Genomic DNA, 20,614 nt, shown 5'->3' with positions numbered 1-20,614 from the left:
GAGACTGAATTAACAGTTTTTTCCTCATCTGCATTTAGCCCAGATATCACTCCAGCAGCGAACACTCGATCCGTACACTGAATCGAATTTTCCTAACCCCTTGCAGATTCTCTACTCTGTTTCAGGTAGTAGCAAACTGTTATATTGTAAAAATGAAATAACATTAATGAAACTAATTAGTTACCAGTAGTTGGAAACCATTTGACCACGGTTTAATATTGAATGAAATACAAGAAGTAGAAAGTGTAAAGTTTTAGGACTACAGCAAGATCACAACTTTAATTTGAAAACTTACAGCCTAAAATTAATGAAGAGTCTTACTTCGGTTACGTGGATTTTCAGTATGCGTAGCTACTGCAATAGGTGATTTAAAATGAAGAAACTAGTATATTCCACAAATTTCCATCCACTAATGAGATATGCAATCGTTTTTTGGGAAATCAAACTGATAATGATAGTTTTAGAGAAACCAGAAGCGAATTAAAAGAATTATATTTGGTGTTAGTTCTAAAACAGCCTGCAGACACCTCTTAAAATTACTTTTTAGTTTATATTTATTGATGTCCTTTACATTAAACAGTGTTTCTATTTCTCGGAAAATGGTGCAAAGCAGTAATATAACACTAGAAACAAAAACAACTTCTATAAAGACTTCAAGTTGTTAAAATGAACACAGAAAGGCGTCAGATACATGAATACACACGTATTCAACAACCTGCCACAGCATGTTGAAAAATATCTACACAAACCATTGAATTTTTTTAGTTTATTTCGTAATTAACATTAACACTGCCGTACAATAACATTTCATAATGTTAAGTCATTTCAGTACCACAGGGTAGTGCAGCGTTAGTTTGTGGACTATTTTATGAACCCCAGTATAGCTGCAGCAGTGGAGCCGAGATGACACCTTTAGCTGTACCAGGTTGTCTGATAAACAGTAATTTACTTTAGTTTCTGTTTCTCGCGTACTTTTGCAAATAAATTAATTATTCCTGTGTGGTTTACTCTATAGACTAGTGTGGTAAGTTACTCTACGTTTTTTGCCTAAATTTTTGTGTGTATCTTTGTGTGAGGCAACTTTCTCGAGTAGCTTCCAGACACGAGAAGTGCCACGCCATGTGACTCCGTTTTAATCTCGTCTAAGTATAGCGTATAGTTTAGATCAGTCATTTAGAGTTTGCGTGTTTGTTTCCTTGTAGTAGCTTTTGGGTAAGTAGAGTTTCTAGTAAAATACAACTGTGGATAAATTCATTTTTAGTAGAGAAACTTGCAGATCTTGCGATCTTAGGCTACAGTGAGAGCCCTGCAGAGCAGATTGTAATGTTTGTTTACCCTCCTCATTTATATTTTGCGTACATTCCTACCTCAGTAGCGCCACAGTCGCCTAATTTCCTGGTTTTACTTTCTCAGTTACTCCTGACTGCTTTGTGTTCTTATGGAGTCTTATTCAGGTTTTTACGCAGCACAATGTGGCTAGAGACCGTACTTGTTGTGAACGGACACTAGAAGAATTGGCTGCTCTCCGTAAACAGCTTGAAATTGCGTTGGCCACATCGACAGGCTTCTGGTTACTGCTCAAAGCTGCGGTGACATCAGGGCGCCACTGACGAGACCTGTGACACCTTTGGTGCCATTGGATCCCTGGTGACCTGGTGGTCGCTGAATCTTTTGATGTAAAATATCTGACAGGTCTGTCTTTACTCAAGAGTGAGTGGCGAACACTTTTTTGTGGTTTCGCGTGTCACTGGGCAAGAGTGAAAGAGAGAACAGGCCACACGGCTGGCTCCATACGCCTTAGCAACACAGCGTGCTACCCAGTGCTGATAATACTTCTGAGCCAGCATGGGTTGCCTCTCCTGTTGGGCCAGTGCCTTATTTTTCTGCCCAGTCCGAAGAAGCGCAGAGGGCGGGTATGCTAGTCATTGGGAGCTCCGACTTTAGGCGGGTAATGGAGCATCGCAGGAAAATAGCAGGCAGAGCGGGAAGGAATGCCGGAGGGGAGCGGGGGTGGGGGGTGGGGTCTGGCCCAAGACGCAGAGGAAGCTCTGCTGGCTGCTATCGAGCACACTGGGTGCAACCTGCTGCAAATAGTGGCAAGACGGCTTGTCGACACCTGCCGCTTTGGTTCTGACGCCATCCTCGGTCCCTTTCGCCGGATGGCTGATTTGGTAAAAGCAACGAGCACTGCACGCAGTATGCAGTCTAACCTCACTATTTGTAGCAGGATCGAACGCTGTCCTCTGGTTAAGGTAAAGTGGAAGGTCTAAGCCAGAGGCTCAGACGATTCTGTGACGATATTGGATGTAAATTTCTCGACCTCCGTCACCGTGTGGAGAATTGTAGGGTTCCCCTTAATGCATCTAGCGTGCACTACACAACTAGGGTAGCGGAGTAAGTGTGGCGTGCACAGGAGGGTTTTATAGGTTAGTGGAACACCCCCGACCCCGCCGTTCATGTGCTCAGAGACGAAGTTCCTGCGAAACAACAAACACATCAGCCACAATGTTCTCAGGGGATGCTCGTCTTCGCAGGTCGGACATAGAAAATGTTAAAGTGATACGATATTAATAAACTGCTGGAGCGTCCAAGGAAAGGTTCCAGAGTTAGTACCGCTTACTGAAGGCTATAATTCCCAGACAGAATTGCGAGAAGAAAGTTGGTTGAAGCCGGAAGCGAATAGCAACGAAATCCTAAGTTCAGGTTGGAACATTTAGCATAAGGATAGGATACTTGCCAGTGGTGGCGGGTTATTCATTGCAGTAAGGGATTAGATATCTAACTTGATTATCATGGACTGCGAATGTGAATTAATCTGGATGAAGTTAAGCATCAAAAGTCGCTCAAAAATTGTAATCGGGTGCTTTTATAGACCGACTGTGTCAGGAGCTTCAGAGAGTGCTTGCGTAATGTCATTAACGTCGACGCCTGATCAGAATATCTTGTCCAAAAATTACTTCGAGCAGATAATTAGAAGACCAACTCATGAACGTATCATCTTAGACCTCCTAGCAACAAACAAACCCGAACTTGTCGAATCAGTTAAAGTAGAAGAAGGTATCAGTAATCATAAGGCTGTGATTGCAATTATCATTTCGGGTCTTGCAAGGAAAGTTGAGAAAAGGTAGGAAAATATTTTTGCTTAGCAAGAGTGACAGGATAGAGATTGCAGAGTATCTGAGTTGTCAACATCAAATATTCAGTGCCGAGAACGAACATGTGCAGCACAAATGGAAAAAATTCAAATGGATCGCTCAGTACTCCTTAGGCGAGTATGTTCCGAGCAGGATCTTAAGGGATGGGAAAACTTACCGTGGTTTAATAGGCGACCTAGGAAAATGGTGCGTAAACAGAGAGATTCATCACAGATTCAATAAAAGTCATAAACTTACTTTACAAACAAAAGCTGAACGAAGCGAAAAAGAGCGTAAGGAGAGGAATGAGATAAGTGTTCAATGACTCCGACAGCAAAATTTTGTCAAATGATCTTATTAAGTATCCAAAGAAGTTTGGTCTTACGTAAAATCAATAAGCCATTCCAAACTCTCTATTCATTCACTCAGTGACTATAGTGGTGCCGAAACCGAAGATAACAGGGAGAAGGCCGAAATACTAAATATTGCCTTGCAAAATTGTTTCAACACGGAAGATCATAATATAGTCTCCTCTTTCAATCATTGTACGAACGTCGAAATGGTAGATATTGAGATAACCTATCGCGGAGTAGCAAAGCAACTACAATCGTTTAGTAGTGGAAATCCATTAGGACCAGACGAGATACCTGTAAGATTATGCAAAGATTATGCGATAATACTTGTTCCCCTTCTAGCAGGAGTTTATCGTAGTTCGCTGAAACAACGAAGTGTACCTGGCGACTCGAAAAAAGGGCGGAATATTACCGTTTTGAAGAAGGGTCGCAGGACATATGCACATGATTACGGGTCTATAATGCTGACGTCACTCTTACAGAATTATGGAACATGTTTTTATGCTCAAGAATTATGACGTTTTTGGAGAACGAAAATCTCCTCTATAAAAATCAACTTGGATCCCTCAAACGGAGATCTTGCGAAACTCAGCTCGCTCCGTTCCTCCGTGAGATCCAAAGCGCTGTTGACAACGGCGGCCAGGTTGATGTCGAGTTCCTTGATTTCAGGAAGGCATTTAACACTGCCCTGCGCTGCCGTGTAGTGAGAAAAAGGCGAGCTTACCGTATCGGACCAGATTTGCGAATGGATTCAAGACCTTCTTGTAGACAGGACTCAACACGTCGCTCTTAACGGAACAGAATCGATAGATATAAAGGTAACTTCTGGAGTACCCCAAGGATGTGTGAAAGGACCGTTAACTTTTATAACGTATATAAATGGTCTTGCAGGAAGCGTCGGAAGCTCTTTAAAACTGTTCGCAGACGATGGGGTTGTATACACGAAAGTAGCAACGCCAGAAGGCAGTATCGGTTTGCAGAATGACCTACAGAGGATTGATGAAGGGTGCAGGCTCTGGCAGTTAAACCTGAGCGTAAATAAATGAAAAATTCTGCGCATGCATAGGAAATGAAATCAACTACTCTATAACTGCACTGTTGATGACAAATTTCTGGACACAGTATCTACCGTAAAATATCTAGGAGTAACTATTCAGAGCGACGTTACTTGGAATGACCACACGAATCAAATAGTAGGAAAACGAGATGCCAGACTGAGATTCATAGCAAGAATCTGAAGGAAATACAACCCATTCATGAAGAAAGTGGCTTACAACGCGCGTGTTCGACCGATTCTTGAGCGTTGTTCGTCAATCTGGGATTCTTAACAGGTAGAACTGATAGCAGGGATAGAAAATATTCAACGAGTAGTGACACCAGAGATGCTCAACGAACTCCAATGGCAGGAGGAACGAGAGAGGCGTTGTGCATCACGAAGTGGGTTACTACTAAAATACTGAGAAAGTTCTGGGAAGAGTCGCACTACATATTACTTCCACCCACATACATCTAGCGAAATGTTCACAACGAGAAAATTCGAGAAATTAGAACAAATACAGAGACTTACCGACAAGCATCCTACCCACGCGTCATTCGCTAGTGGAATAGGGAAAGGGGCCTGTGTTAGTGGTACCAGAAGTACCCTCCACCACGCACCATCAGGGGGTTCACAGAATATTGATGTACTGGTAGATGTAGAAGCTGCTCTGTGCAAGATCTATAGAATATGGGTAATATAATGTCAATAGCCTCGTGCTAAGTATGTTAATTTTTTTATGACTAATAGAGTTTTCACACCGAATACAACTCGACTCTAGCTGTAACTAAATCTAGGAATTAAAATTACAAACAACTTAAAATGGAGTGAACACATATATAATGTTGTGAGGAAAGCAAATCAAGGACTGCGTTTTATTGACAGAACGCTTAAAAGATTCGACATGTCTGTAAAGAGGCTGCCAACACTACTAGCATGTCAGTGGGCATGACAGCAAACATTGAACGAAGCTAGAAATGCAAAGCAAAGGTCGTAACAGGTCAGTATAGCATGAAGGAAAATGCAAAAGTTGAGCAGGGAAGTTAAGTGAAGATGGTTGAAAGGAAGATGACTATGTTCTTAAGATACTGTGGTGGATAAATGTAGATAACTGATATTCGAGCAATATTGCAACCAGTTTTGCTGCCACCATCTGTTATCCCGTGCAGGAATGATGAGAATAAGGAGAGAGAGATTGAGGGGCGTACCGAGATCTGTAGGTAATGGTTACACCCTCCCTCCATACGCTAATAGGATTGGCAAGAAGTCGGCAATATTTACAGGAAGTGACCTCCGCTATGCACTCCACATTACCTCTGTGCTCTCTCTCTCTCTCTCTCTCTCTCTCTCTAGCCGGCCGGTGTGGTCGAGCGGTTCTAGGCGCATTAGTCTGGAACCGCGCGACTGCTACGGTCGCAGGTTCGAATCCTGCCTCGGGCACGGATGTGTGTGATGTCCTTAAGTTAGTCAGGTTTAAGTAGTTCTAAGTTCTAGGGGACTGATGACTTCAGATGTTAAGTCCCATAGTGCTCAGAGCCATTTGAATCATTTGATCTCTCTCTCTTTCTCATTTTGTCTTTCTCTCTCCAGCAATCTTTTTTGTAGTACATTTCTTATGGGTAGCGTTTGAAATCTTCAGGTCGGATTCTAATGTACTTAAGTTATCATTCGCGTTACGCGGTACTTTCATGACTACATCGGCACAAGGGATTCTATAATCTAGGAAGAATACCACCACTGGCTTTGTGGCAAATTGCAGCGTACATAACACAAAATATCATTGAGTCGAGGCCCAACAAAATGAACCGCTGTCAGCAAACGTGTTCTCCCTGAGGTTCATAAGCGACTGGCGTCACTTTCTCCTACTTTTGTTGATAGAAATGTCCAGAACCAGGATGATGGAAGACTGATGCGGACAGTCTCGACCGTAAGTTGGGGTACAGGTGTGTAGGTCTTTAATATTGTTCGAGGTTTACAAAACAGTGTCGATCCTCCACTATAAAACGCACACATGGAGTTGAAAGTTAAATATTGTGCTTCATTAACATATTAGCAGCACGTCATACTAAAATAAAACAGCCGAATGCTTAGTACTCGACAATACGATTACTGTAGTACAACTCTACAGATATTTATTTTAGTCAAAACTTTATCATTCAATAAACAAATTCCTAGTAGTGGCATGCAGAACTCAAAAGCAACCTGCATCTAGAGCCTATAAAATACTTTCCTCTCACAATCGTGCTGCTCCCTGACGTCTTTAAACGATACATACTGTCCATAGGGTTATCTGTTTCTTAGTATATACTCTCTCTCTCTCTGTTCGTCATTAGATGTTCTGTACACGAGTATAGACTGGCATCCATCAACTACAAGGATTGTAGTTTCCGTTTTTTGTTATGTTTGTTCTGTGGTGTAATAGGTATGTTATGCTTCTAATTTATATAAACAAACTAGATTGAGTAAGTTCTGTAAAGTGTTTCCAGGCTAAATGAAGCTATGCCAGCCCCCAGGCAGTAAGTGTGTGTTATGTTAACAGGAGTGAGTGCTGGACAGAGTGGCGTGTGTACCACTCCTTGCGGGGAAAACGCCTTCTGCAAGAAGGGTCTATATCCCAGCTGTGAGTGCAATGAAGGATTCTACGGCAACCCGTACAATGGCTGCAGTCCCACCGGAGAATGTACAGGTATGCTGGCAGACCAGAGGCTAAACTGCTGCAAAAGCGCGATTGCAGCGTTCAGTCCCATGGCCAGTGCATAGATTTTATGTATCACTAATGAGTCGATCTATGTATGCAGCGTCACTACCTCATAAAGTTACGTAATGTACCATAACTATGTATGATATATGACACGCTAGTGAGAAGCTCTTCGTTATTTTATTCCTCCACAGATAATTTACTTAATGATGTTTGACATGTAATCTTCATAAAACGAGATTACAGTTAACAAGTTAATTAATTCATAGGCACAGTCATACTGTCATTGTCAGGTTAACTGACACAGGATTTATTTGTTGTGTACAATGCTTTATTGTATATTCATATTTATAAACAAACTGACTAATGATCAAAAAATGCTGACACACTAATTATTAATACTACTCCACTAGTCACTGCTTGCACTACACACACACACACACACACACACACACACACACACACACACACACACACACACTTTTTGTTGACATCAGGAACACGAATATGTTTCCGCCTTTGTATTATATTCTTCGTGTTTACCTATCTGTCTGATAAACTGAGTCAGCATCCTTCTATTTGAGAACTAGATTCAAAGTATGAGTAGGATTAGGTTGGCACATTACCCATCACACATCTTGAGCATGGTCTATACCTTGACAATAGATTGTACATTGACAGAACTGTTTATTATCGATTTGTGTAATTTTTCTGCCAAACCTTACACTGTGTTATCTAAACAGTTCTAGCTTATGTAGTATGCAGTATTTAAGCAGTATCCTTTAACTTAATTTTTAGATACTTAGATTTCAGTTCTCTCTTTTATATTTTTGGGAAATTTATCGCATAATTTTATTACCTGGTAGAAAATGATACTCTGTGTTTTTTTACTTATCTTTTTTCAGTAAATGGAAGTTAACTCTTGCTTTTGTTTAATGATGACGAATGCTGTTGTTAATGTAATAATTACTGATTTTCTTCTTAAAGTACATAACTGATTGGTTGACTTAGTCTTATGGTGCATTTAGAATACCTGGCTGTTTAAACAGACCTTTACAGTGAACTTAGTTACTATTTTTTGGACTTTATTATCGATGCCTAGCTCGTAGGGTGTAGTTGTCTATTCGCTATGGCTACGGCAGCGACGCGTCATACCGAAATTATTGCCCACCATATTGATCAATGACGCGGCTCAAACGGCATCCACAGCTCACGTGATTGTCGGGTCTACTTTCAAGGTGCGAACATCTCCCAGATGTACTCAAGGGGGTTGAAATTACAGGGAGGGGAGACACACAAGCACCGTGATGTACATAAAGTGTCCCTCATATCTTTCTGAAATACTTCGGGAGAGATGAGGAGCTGCGTTGTCTAGTGGAAGGTACAGGGCATGTAGGTGGACACACACATGACTGTATGGTGCGTTCGTGGGAGATGCCGGCACTCGTAATAAGAGCCCATTTCATTCCAAATATTTATTCTCCACAGGTGACTACCATTACCACCATCCTGAACAGAGTCCTTTTCGCAAGTGAGATGTTTGTCCTTTCGTGCCGCGTCATCTGCGAGAACAAACGCACACCGCGACCCATCACCACAGGCGAGCTTTCTCCATGCTTCGGGTATGGAATGGCGGTATTCCGGAGCCGATGGTAACCTCCGTACCTTGTGATGCCCATTGGATAGAGGTACATATGTGGGTGTATGGCAGTAGCTTTTGCAGCCTGTTGGTAGGAGATAGTGGCGTACGGGTTTACTACGCATCTGTTCAGAACTGATCTACTGCACTGCATACTCTGTACCTATTCCCACTGTCATTGGTTCCCCTGTTATTAACACGGTATAGCCCGCAACAGTTGTCTCTGGCGGTTACCACGTTAATAGCCTATATGGGAAAAGCCGAGTGTCTGTCCGGCTTCAGAGGTGGATAGCAGCATTGCAAGTAGCCCGCTAAATAGGTGTACACAATAGCGACGTCATTTGAAAAAAGAACCACAACCATGATGTGCTTCCTTACTGTGCTCCCTACGTTGCTCAGTAATTTGCTTCAACCCAGTTATACAGTGTTATCGATATAGGTTCTTCCTCTCCTGAACCCTGATTATTTTTGTTTTAAGATGACCTCAGCAATTTCCTAATTCTTCTTGTACTAATTTTGGAGTATACCTCGTATGCTGTATTCAGTAAGCTTAGTCTGCGTCAGTTTTTGCAACTAACAGGTCTCCTTTGTTGAACGTAGGAAGCATCACTGAGTATTTCCACAGCTGTGGAACGTGTTTCTTCCTCCAACATATGTTTAAAAATGTAGAACATATTTCTATCGTTATATCTGCAAGATGTGGAAGTAATTTAGCATCGATATTATGGTAGAATATAAATATTTTTTTTCAGTCTGATTTAGGGCTTATACCATTTGTTCTAGCTCTGTGTTATTCACTGCAATATCTCCTCCTCTGTCTGCTCTTCTTTCCTCCTCTCCAGCTGTCCACAGACGTTTATAGCGGCTCTTTTCAGAAGGGGGCTAGGCGAGCACCAGCGCTCTCGCTCGTTCGCTCGCTGTGTAGTGAGCGTTCACGGTAAAATGGGCTGTCAGACGTCATTATGTAGCGCAGGGGAAGTGCAAACTGCGCGCTTTCTTCGGAGGAAAGGGCATGTATTAAGTTGGCCCTAGCCTTAAACGCGAGCATATTTACTAAGTGGCTCAGTATTTAAAGTGGAGAGTAGCTCTTTTAAAATTGGTGGAAAGCAGCATCAGACCTTGTCAGGAACTTCAAAGCATACGTCAAACACACCAATATCAATTCATAACACGTCGGTGCAGTACTGCCTAGCTACAGTCAGAAAATTATAGACCTGCAGTGTGACAGGCGGTTGAGTGTTAAGTTTCATACGTAGTCCATCTTTAAAAATCTTGAATAACCACCTTTTGCAGCGCAGACCGCATCGAGACGTGCAATAAGAATGTCAATGGGGTTCTGGATGGTACCAACAGGGATATACAGCCATACCAACTCAAGTGACGTGGCCAGCTACGCTAGGCTTCTTGGTTGAGGATCCATGGCGCGAACAGCCCAGTCGAGGTCGTCAAACATATTCTTGATTGAATTTAAATCCGGGAAGTTTGGTGGCCAGGGTAGTACGGTAAACTCATCCTGTGAGCTGTGTAACACGTTGCATTGTCCTGCTGGTAGATGCCATTGTACCGAACAAAAACAGACTGTATGTAGTGGTAGACATGGTCCCAAGAAATAGATGCATACATGTGTTGATCCAATGCGCCTTCCAGAATGGCGAGATCACGCAGGGAATGCCGCGGAAACATTTCTCAGACCATAATGTTCCCTCCTCCGACCTGGATTCTTACAACGATTCTTGAAGGTGTTTGCTTTCATACGTTTCGAGGCCAGTTGGGCATACACCACGATTCATCTGAAAAGAACACTTGTGCGACTCAGTGGACATCCAGTTGCGGTACTGGCGTGCAAATTCCAGCCTTCGTTGCCGATGAAGAGCAGGTCAGCACGGATACATAAACCGTGCGCCTGCTGCGGAGGCCCATACACACCAACGTTCACTGAACGGTCGTTGAGGAGACACTGTTGGTAGCTCCTCGGTTCATCTGGGTGGTCAGTTACTCAACAGTTGCTCGTCTAACCGTCCGTATACATCTCTGCAGCCGTCGGTCACTCCTGTCATCCACGGTTCGTGGTGCGCCACAGTTGCCTCGGCGCCGGATTCTGATAGCGCCATTTTGTCATACACGGGATACTTTAATCGCGACGGCACGCGAACAGTTTACAGACTTAGCAGTTTCGGAAATACTTCCAACCTTGACCCAAAAGCCAATGATCATGCCCTTTTGGACGTCAGATAAATCGCCCCGTTTGTGCATTACGACTGTTTTCTGCGTCCCACCGACACGTTTTATATAGCCTCTGCTGCTAGTGCTGCCACCTGCCGTCTGTGGGTGGTTATTGCACGTTGACGCCGAACATAGGCGGTGCCACTGGACCTGTTTTGTTCTTTTTGCAATATCTCGAATGTTGTAGGTGTTGACTGCTGAGATGTTTCAAAGTCTTGAAAGCTGTATCTATTTCAGTGTTGGAAATGCACAGGTGTTGGACAAAAATATGAAAACACCGCGAGAAATGCATACTTGAACATAGATGCAGATACTTGGATTTTGACGAAAAATAAGAAGACGACAGCTGCAAAAGTCACAGCAGAATTTGACTGTCGCACTCGCGATCCCTGTCAGCACCGAAACAAGGCGAAGGGAGCTCCATAAGCAGGGCGAGCTGGAATTCCAAAACCACTCATTAGTGATGCAAATGCCTACAACTGGAAAACGTTGTGCCAAAGTCACAAAGTTTGGAATTTGGAGCAACGGAAGAAAGCCATTTTGTCGAATGAGTCTTGTTGTACGCCTTTTGTAACTTCTGGCCGATTTTACGTCCGAAGACTGATACATAGGGGGGTTCGGTGATGATTTTGGACAGCCATGTCATCTTATTCCATGGACCTCACTGGTAATCGTCAAGGTTACATTGCTGCCAAGGATTATGTGATCATTTAGCTGATCAGGACTATTTTTCAGGAAGAATGGATAATATTTCCTTGAAAACCATACAGCACCTGCATATATCCAGTCCGAGACGACAGGAAGCTGTTTTGAATACAAACGGGATTCCTTCACCGTATTAGGCATTGTAATTTGTTGTATTTTTTTATGTTTCCGTGTTTTTGTTCAACCTCTGTATGTGTCTTAGCGTCAGCTGACAGTCTCCTGTATAATTATTTGCTCTGAGATGGTTGTTTTTGTAGTAAATTTCTAAAGGCTTCGTTCCATCTTTCTACATCTTCTTTTATATCTTGATTTCAGAAGTTTACTTTCTGGTGTTTTCTTTTTTTCAAGGAGTCCAAGCGATTCTGTAGCTGATTTTTCAGTTATATTATCAACTTAGAGTTTTGAAATGTGTACACGGAGTTAGTCCACACAAATACTGCTCAGTACGTGTTTTATACGACTCTACAATCAACAGAAAACGTCAGTTTGTTTCCATTTCAAACAAAAGTGAATTTTTTTGTATCCATTCGATAGCGGTCCCAAATTACTGTAGTACAATATTTGTTTCGTATTGACTCAGACAACAGATCGAAAATAATTACAAATAGATCATCGATGGAGAAGCGCTGCTGCAGACGGATAATGATGACTTTGTCACGGACCGCACCAAGAGACGGCACGTCAAATATGAAGAGTGTTAGCTACGGCGCGTATCGTTAAATCCAATATTGTAGTAGACTAGTTTCGTAAAATTCAGCTTTAAAAGCACTGTAACAATTCCACAATTGCTGTTAGCACTGGATGTCACACGTAACACGCAGTGGGCAGTATTTATGTTTGGGCTGACTCCGGCTATGTGCTTAAAAAATGTAAACTGAAAATACTTTTACGAGTAACACCTTTGTATTATGATCAGTGAATTTCCATCACTCCATTCAAGATAGTGTTAATAAATTATGGCAACATATGGTCTTGGTAGTATTAACAGGCATTTCGGGCTAGCAGGAGTTGCAACAGAAACCTTAGCTAGGGAAACCCGAACTCTCCCCACTATTATGGTTTGCGACGTGGCCAGGCCGCCTCCCACCTCCCCGCTGTCCCCCCCCCCCCCCCTTCCCCTCGACCAACTGCTCTGATAAGCCGACGGCACCACCTGGCTTCCCTCCGCCCATACTTCCTTCCTCCCACAGACCCTTCAAGTCGACCTTACCAATTCCTTGTCAATGTGCAGCTTATGGAGTCTGCTAAAACCCAGAAAATAATCACAGGACGAACCACTTTCCTAGTACGAATTCCTTCCTTCCAGCTGAACCATAAATAACCATCCATTCAACTTACTAAGACGTTAAAATTTCTACGACAAACCTTCGACTGGAGACTAACCTGTAAACCCCACGTACTAGCTGTCGAACAGAAAACGCACAATCGACTACAACTGCTAACAGCGGGAACACGGTTACTACATCCTTCCACCGTCATTCATACCTATTCCGGATCAGTACTTTCGTATGTTAACGTAGCTTACATTTCCGCTCCTCCCAAATGTTCTCACGCCCTTACAGTCTTACAGGGAACCTCTTGAGTGCCAGCTCAGAGAAGGCCAATGATGTTTACGGCATTCGACGCCCCACTTATTGCCTATCATGAAAGTACAATATTGCCTTCTAATAGTAATAGGGGGCGAGACTGGAGATATCCAATGGTGAGTACAGCATGAGGCTACGGAGCGTAGTTGAACTGTTTAGTCGACGAGTAACTCACAACAGTGCTACTGTCCTAGTCGTGTTAATACAAAGCAGAGCAATGGCAACGATAAACAAAGCAACCACTGCGTTGTATCTACAACAACAGTTGCCGAAGTTGACATTTCGTCAGCAAGGAAGCCAAGGAATTTAGCAAAGTGAGAAAGAAATGGCAGATGAAATATTAGCGTTTTTGCAATATGAGTCAGTGGAATGTGTGGTGTCGTATATGCTCGACTATTCAGACAATGTGCATGAGGAGTAAAATGATGACTGCACGTACTTCACAAGTGAAAGCGATATCGAAACAGGTGTCGAGCCATGTAGTTTATCATCCTTATCGGACAGGAAGCCAAAAACCCTGTCTCCGGTGAAACGAAGTAAAGGACAATTATTGTCCAAGGAGGGTTACTAAACACAATTACGTACATGGAAGATCATTCGCAGCATAGTAAAAAAAAAAAAAAAAAAGAATCTAGAAAAGCAGCAGTACGACCGTGTAGTGAATAAGAAAAACTACGGATATTCAAGAGAGGACAAGGCGTAGTTATTACAGAAACTGGTATTTTCACGTTTCAAGGACACTCGATACAGGATGTGTATGATAATGACCTACTACGCTATGCACATCAAATTGCGAGCGACATAAATTACAGTGATTTCAAGGGAGGCAGTGGATCGTTGCATAACTTCAAACGGTCCTACAGAATTGGAAGACATAAGACAACGAAATTTCAAACAAAGCGTCATCTTGACGATGCACAGCAAACTATGCAATCGGCCCGACAATTTCTAGATGAGATAAACAAATTTGTGCCATTGTTCAGTAAGGAATTTGTTTTCAACTCTGACCAGTCAGGATTTGAAGAAGAAATGCATATGAAAGGAACCTTGGAAATCAGAGGTACCAAGAGAGTTGTATCAAAATCAACTAACATCAATGCCTTAACAAATATGCCGACTGTTAATCTCGATAGTAAATTGGCTGGAAAGTTATTTATTGTGTTACGAGAAGTTGGAGGTGCTCTGGCCCCTATGATTTTTTCTCGTGTGCATGGTCTTGCAAGGGCGATAGGGAATATTTACGCCACAGCAAGCAAGAGTGCGAAAATGGGTGTAAGAGAACTGCAACTATTGTACGAGCACTTCTTTTGGCCAACAGGTGGTCAAAATAACTAACTTTTGCTTGATTCCTGGTCTGCGTACAAAAATCATACTTCTTTAGAGCAAACTATCCCTCTTGGAAAGTGCATGACGTTGCAGTTCATACCAACTGGAACAACTAGACAAATTTCAGCCTCTGGATGTTTGTCTTTTCTGTGCCTGCAGAACATATTATTGCACCATCTGCATCTACTCTTAAAGGATAACCAGTTTAACTAGAAGCTCCACAACATACTGTTTTGCATTCGATTGCATGCCATCACATTCCACATGTTCTCATCACCCCATTACACCCATATGAATCTAAATGCATTTTTTTTAAACAAGGCTGCTTCTCAGCAACCGCATATTACTTTCAACATAGGAGTCAGACTGCCAGCCGATTGCAAATAACCGTTTGGTACATTGACCCGGGTTTTGACACCTCTAAGGATGTCTTCATCAAATTGAAATTTTGAGAAACCCTATAAAGTAAGCCGGCCGGGGCGGCTGAGCGGTTCTAGGCGCTACAGCCTGGAGCCGCGCGACCGCTACGGTCGCAGGTTCGAATCCTGCCCCGGGCATGGATGTGTGTGATGTCCTTAGGTTAGTTAGGTTTAAGTAGTTCTAAGTTCTAAAGGACTGATGACCACAGCAGTTACGTCCCATAGTGCTCAGAGCCAGCCCTATAAAGTAATAAATAGAAAATAGAGTATGACAAATAAAGTTAATCTAGATGACAATTATCATGACGTACAAACGCTGCTTACGTAAAATTACATTGCGAGAAAGCAATGATCAGAATTAAGATCAGATATGCTTAAATCAAAGAATAAAATAAAACAAGTTGCAGCCTTTGACACGTATGCCTAGCTAGGAACAACATCTGACTGATCGGCCCAATGGCTTACATTGCTGCCACGAATACAAGTTGCGCCGCCTGTCGGGAGCGGACAATGACATGTGCCCAATTGTGTATAAGGGTACGTATCACAACTGACTTTATACACTCCTGAATTGTGTATAGGAGCAATTGTGGACTTGAGATTGTGAAAGAGATTTTTTTTGAAAGTTTTTGTTAGTGGAAAAGGTAACTTTTCATTCATATTTTTAATTACAATAACTTCCAAAAAAATGTCATTCGCAATCTAAAGTCCACAATTGCTCCTACACACAATCCAGGAGTGTGTAAAATCACTCGTGATACGTGTCCCGTTTATTATACAGCACAAACTGAAACATCTTTTAGTGTAAGGTACAAGGAACATTTATTGGCAGAAAGAGGCACATAATTCCACTTTTGCTGATTATCTGTTAATTACCGGTCACAAAGCAAAAAGCGTTGAAGAAATTTCCATTTGACATAGAGAAAAGACAGGTCATAGGTTCGATGTACTCGAAGAGCTGGAGATTTTCAAACATACTTCTAAGAACGATGGCCTCATCCTCAATGAACAGTTACAATTACGTAACAAATATTTTTTTAATGGTTTTAATCCACTAATCGTGGAATTTTATTCCACTATTTTCTACTATGTCTTTCTGCCTCTAGTTCCGAAACATCATTTTCTTCGAATCTTATTGATGTATATTACTAAAATTACCTTCATGCAGATATTTTTTAGATTGTACAGCTGTTTGTATAATTTTTTATATTATTCTGTACTTTACCTAATTGTAATTTCTGTAAAGCCTAATAGATGGCTCTTTGTTGTACTTCATCTGCTTGACTAAGGTGTATTTTCAAAAATATGTTAACCTCTCTTCCTTTGTTTTTTGTTTTTAAAATTAACTGTCATTTTTTCAGTTATTTCTGTTATAGTGTTTCAAATGGGTACATGTCTCTGTCCGCGCCCGATAGGCGGCGCAACTTGTATTGTATTCGTGGGAGATGTTGTTGCAGGCTAGGCATACGTGTCAAAGGCTGGAACGTGTTTTAATTTAATTTTTTACTTGAACATATCTGCTCTTAATTCTGATAATTGTTTTCTCGCAATGTAATTTTACGTGAGTAGCCTTTGTAAATCATGATAATTGTCATCGTGATTAGGCCTAATGCTATTTGTCATACTTAATTTTCTATGTATTATTTTATAGGGTTTCTAAAATTTCATTCAGACGAAGACATCCTTAGAGGTGTCGAAACCAAGGTGAATGTACAAAACAGTTATTTGCAAGCGATTGGCTGTATGATTCTATGGTGAAAAATCTATATGCATTCTTTAAGAAAGCACGGATTCTAACACCCAAGGAATTAACCTTCGATATTGATGGTGCAAACCTTTGTCATCACTGTGGTGCGCCATTTATCATTCCGTGTTCGTGGTGCAAGTTAATGGTTGGTTTTGGTAGCCGAGCTAGATAGTGCTTAACTTTGATGACCTGACAGGAACCAGTGTCTCCACTAGGTACTGCAAGGCCGTTGGTAGTTAAGCCCTCATACCTCCTTAAATTACTAGAATACGTCTCGGAAACCTTTGGGTCTTGTAAACCTGGCTATCAAAATCCTATCGTGTTCTCACCAGATATGCCCCGCTGCCAGGCACTTAAATGTGATTTGCAGTGTGTCCCTCTAGATACAGATGTACCTCTACCAATAAATATCTCATTTACTTCGCTTCTGCACATTCTATAACCTTTCTCAAGGTAACTTTAACCATCTATCGCTCCCCAATCCAGAAATCTGCACAGGTCTCCAGTCTTCTTACCAACTATGAACCTGCCATTCTTCTTCCTTCAATAAATCAAGGCACTGTTTTACCAATCTTCTCAACTCTCATTTGACATCAAACACCTACATTCAACTCTCTTCCCAGACCTCCCACAATGCTCACACCACGCTCCTGCTACCTATATTACTTTACTTCCCACTTACACTCTCATCTAATAATTTGCAATTTCCACGTGCACCTACTGATTGCTCTGCAGTGCATAATTGCCAAATCATGAACTTCTTCTTTTGCTCTTTCCCGTTTCTTCTATTGCGACGTCATTGTTCTGTGGGTTGACACAGTGTCTGTGGTGGTGAGTGGCCGGATGATCTTCCTGACGCCACCACTCCCCCAGGGACAGAATCTGTGTACCCCATCTACTGCCTCTAGAGTACATATACGTTTAAGTTTGAGAATATTTTCTGAATGTTTGCGTAGCATGTGTCTGAGACAGGACATGGCTTACCAGCCCAGCGGGATGTGATGAATCGACTGAAAACCACAGCCACAGTGGCCAATCACCGGCCCTCGTCGTAAATCCGCGAGGCGTATTCGATCAGGTGCACACTCGTCTCCCCATATCCCGGAAGCGACGCTTTAATGTGCTCGGCTATCTGGGCACGTCGCCACAAAATTTTCGACATCGGTATATTACTCTGTATATTTTATATACTTTTAACCCCACTCCGTCCGAACACATCTCGGGAGGCCCATCAGTACCGACCGACCACCGTCTCATCCTCACACGATATCCATCACAGGATGCTTGTATGGATTGTCAGTTTTCGTAACTGGAGCCGCTACTTCTCAGTTAAGTAGCTCCTCAGCTGGCATCACAAGAGCTGAGTGCAAATTGCTTGCCAACAGCACTCAGCAGACCTGGACGGCCACCCATCCAAATGTTAGCCACGTCCAAAATCGCTTTATTTCGGTGATCTGACAGGAACCGATGTTATGACTGAGCCGAGGCCGTTGACTTTAATCTCACTCATTATTTGCAAATAGCCCTGTAAGTTTTAAAAAGTCATGTGGGATGATGATCATCACACTGACAGCTGACAGGTTGCAGTATGTTGGGGGAGTGGAGAGATCATTTAATAGGAAAAGTATTTGCAATGACTTTGCCAGACGGTCTTCTCTGTGGTGCTGTCGTGTTTACCTCCTGTGCTTGAGAATCGGAGCTCCAAGCATTCCGCCGGATGCTTCCCCAGATCCAGTCCTCCCCACCTGAGGGGGCGTACCATGTGACGATCGGTAGAGGTACTGCCACACGAAAATGATGGTAACTGTTATGCACATTTATTCAACCACTTGTAGACAAACCTGAATTATAATATATTGTCTGTCATACATTTGTTAGCTTCTATATGTAGATTTGTAAAATGATGATGACTGTGATTGTGAATAATGCACATTAATTAAAACATTATTTGACAAAGTTGTGTTACAATAATCAGTGTATTAAACATTTGTTAGCTTTTACAAACAGGTTTTCTGATTCTGTTTCAGTGAATGAAGACTGCGAAGATCGCCTCGCGTGTTCAGACCACGTGTGCATTAGCCTTTGCTCTCGCTACTGCCCTCTAGATGCACCTTGCTTCGTAACAAACCACGTCAACGTCGAATGTGAACACAAAATTAATCCCCCATCTGAGTAATAAATTCAAGCACTATAGTCTCTGCAAGTGGTGCAGATATTTCTACTTCCAAATAAAGCCACTTAGAGACCCGGATTAAATATTTTAATTTTTTTAGATGTGTCCTGCAGTACAATGATATTTTGACGACACTAATGAAGTACTAGGTGGTACTAATAATTTCCCTCATCTTTAGTAGTGTTCCGACTCCGATTACAAGACGATTAAACACAGAAAAGCCATACTATGATTGCAAGCTGAATAAACGTAGACATACCACGGAGTGAATTGTACTTATATTTCTGAAAGCTACATTATTCCGAATTAATCATTAAAACTGTAAAATGTGTGTCTTTAGTCAGCAGTAATGACTTAAGTTTTAACCACTACTTCAGAATTACCATTACGGAAAAAATACCAGGAATTCATGGTGCTTTTACAACCTGATGTCACAAACCTCTAACAAAATCTACAAAGCTAACAAACGTTAGATGTATCCTGTAATATTATTTTCGATCTAACTCCTCAATTCATTGGCACCTACAAATGATGAATTTCGACAGACCAGTTGCCAAGGAACTATATCCCAAATGTTTAATTGGATTCAGATGTGGCAAATGGGTAAGCAGCCAAGAGGCAGTGTTTTGTTTCATGTAAATAAGGTAATAATATTGTGACAAAAATATTCTCGTCTGAACCCAGCTTTAAACTTAAAATTATCAAATACTGAAATGGAATTTTTTGAGGTTTGTGACAAGCTTATGATTTTTTTAAATAAATCACAGTTTTTATATATCAATCACTTCGTTCATATTTATTTCATAAAACTAGACGAGAGACGCATTTTAGCTGCATGCTGCAATTTGCGGGTGACGAGAACTTACTACTACATTAATTTGCCTTTTGTTGTGCACATTATTTCCAGACGCAATGTTCGTGTTGATGTATCTGTTTTGACTTAACAACATCTTCGGAAATCTCGGTGTCACCTGGCATTTGATAATTGGTGAGCAATTAAAACTATGGGAAGGATAAAGAAATCCACTCTGAACTTAACCCTATTTCTATGTAGGAATTTGCTAAGTAAAAGCGTGTGTTTTTTTACAAATGAATATTGTAGCCATGAGCAAAATTTATGAAGACAGGCGGTCAGTCGGCGGCAAACTGAAGGTGCGCCACCAAGATGCCAAAATTGCCAGGTGATGGTGGCGTGAGGGAGGCCCCGGACAACGTCAGCGAGCGGTACGACAGAATAGAGAGGCGAGAAGAGTGGACGAGAACGTCAGACGTCGAAAGGGTTATACATGAGAATGAATTCCGCAAGGGATGTGAGAGTCATGTAACATTATTCAGATATTTAACAGTTTTATACAATACTGAGGGCATAAGATAGGAGCAATGAGTGAGTATAAAAATTAATGAACACAGTTTATATGGTGCAGTCTGTGAAAATAGTGTATGTTAAAACAGAAACAACAAATGCAACAAGTGACAAGTTACATATCAAAAAGAAAGTACTGAACGTATACTGTTTCACTGGATCACTTATATACGAAGTAACTTCAAGAAAAGATCTACGAGGCTGAGCTCACA

The 20,614-nt window shown here is 41.7% G+C and overlaps 1 protein-coding gene across 1 annotated transcript in view; it reads left to right on the top strand.

The window, feature by feature from the left end:
* LOC124555670 (wall-associated receptor kinase 4-like) overlaps positions 1-19,820 on the top strand; it is a 30,119-nt gene extending 10,299 nt beyond the window's left edge. The window contains exons 3-4 of the mRNA XM_047129665.1: positions 7,063-7,209; positions 18,894-19,820. Of these exons, the coding sequence (XP_046985621.1) occupies positions 7,063-7,209; positions 18,894-19,042 (296 nt within the window). The 3' untranslated portion in view covers positions 19,043-19,820. The remainder of the gene's footprint in view (positions 1-7,062; positions 7,210-18,893) is intronic.
* Positions 19,821-20,614: the final 794 nt, after the last annotated feature.

Source organism: Schistocerca americana, chromosome X (genome assembly GCF_021461395.2).
Source record: "Schistocerca americana isolate TAMUIC-IGC-003095 chromosome X, iqSchAmer2.1, whole genome shotgun sequence".
Lineage (NCBI taxonomy): Eukaryota > Metazoa > Arthropoda > Insecta > Orthoptera > Acrididae > Schistocerca > Schistocerca americana.
Note: the sequence above shows the minus strand (reverse complement) of the source record. Positions and strands in the feature narration are given on the sequence as shown.